The sequence below is a fragment of the Penaeus monodon genome, chromosome 23, assembly GCF_015228065.2.
Source record: "Penaeus monodon isolate SGIC_2016 chromosome 23, NSTDA_Pmon_1, whole genome shotgun sequence".
Taxonomy (NCBI): Eukaryota; Metazoa; Arthropoda; class Malacostraca; order Decapoda; family Penaeidae; genus Penaeus; species Penaeus monodon.
This window is the reverse complement of record NC_051408.1, coordinates 350,816-351,351: the sequence shown is the minus strand read 5'-3', so window position 1 is coordinate 351,351 and position 536 is coordinate 350,816. Positions and strand designations below refer to the sequence as shown.

General features: G+C 37.5%; 1 protein-coding gene across 1 annotated transcript in view; it reads left to right on the top strand.

Annotated features, from left to right (window-relative positions):
- Window positions 1-536, top strand: part of LOC119587661 — a 59,718-nt gene that overhangs the window by 33,440 nt on the left and 25,742 nt on the right. Inside the window, 1 exon segment of the mRNA XM_037936342.1 lies at window positions 414-527. Within this exon segment, the coding sequence (XP_037792270.1) occupies window positions 414-527 (114 nt within the window).

Genomic DNA, 536 nt, shown 5'->3' with positions numbered 1-536 from the left:
ATATTCTGAATGAAGAGGTTAGATGTCTGTTTATGTTGTGTTTTCTATATTTATTAATGTTTATTTTTTTCTATAAACTAACCTTATGCTTGTGACTTCATGATAATTTCAGTAACTCATTCATGATGGGATTTCCCTATGCAGTAATTAGCCATGTGCTGGGGACTGCGTTCAGTCAGCTGCTTGAGTGAGAAGTTAGAACCATAGGAAACTTACAAAACTTACTTTCCACACTCTAGGCTGAGGCATAAATGATATTTTAGGAAAAGAAGCTAAGGCTGTTTCTCTATAATAACAGCAACCTGGAACAAGCAACAGAACAGCTGTTTAATGCACACAACATAGAGCTTGCTGAACCGAGCAGAATTAAATAAGATGTGATTTGGTATGAGTGAAGTTTTCACCATTATGAGATTGGACATCACTTGGTGGGAGTGGCTTAATAAAGCAGTGTATTTTAAAGTGGCCTCAAGGAGCATTTAGCAGCATTTCTGAATGGCTGTGGGACAGGAGAAAGCATAAAGCTGGTAAGCTTG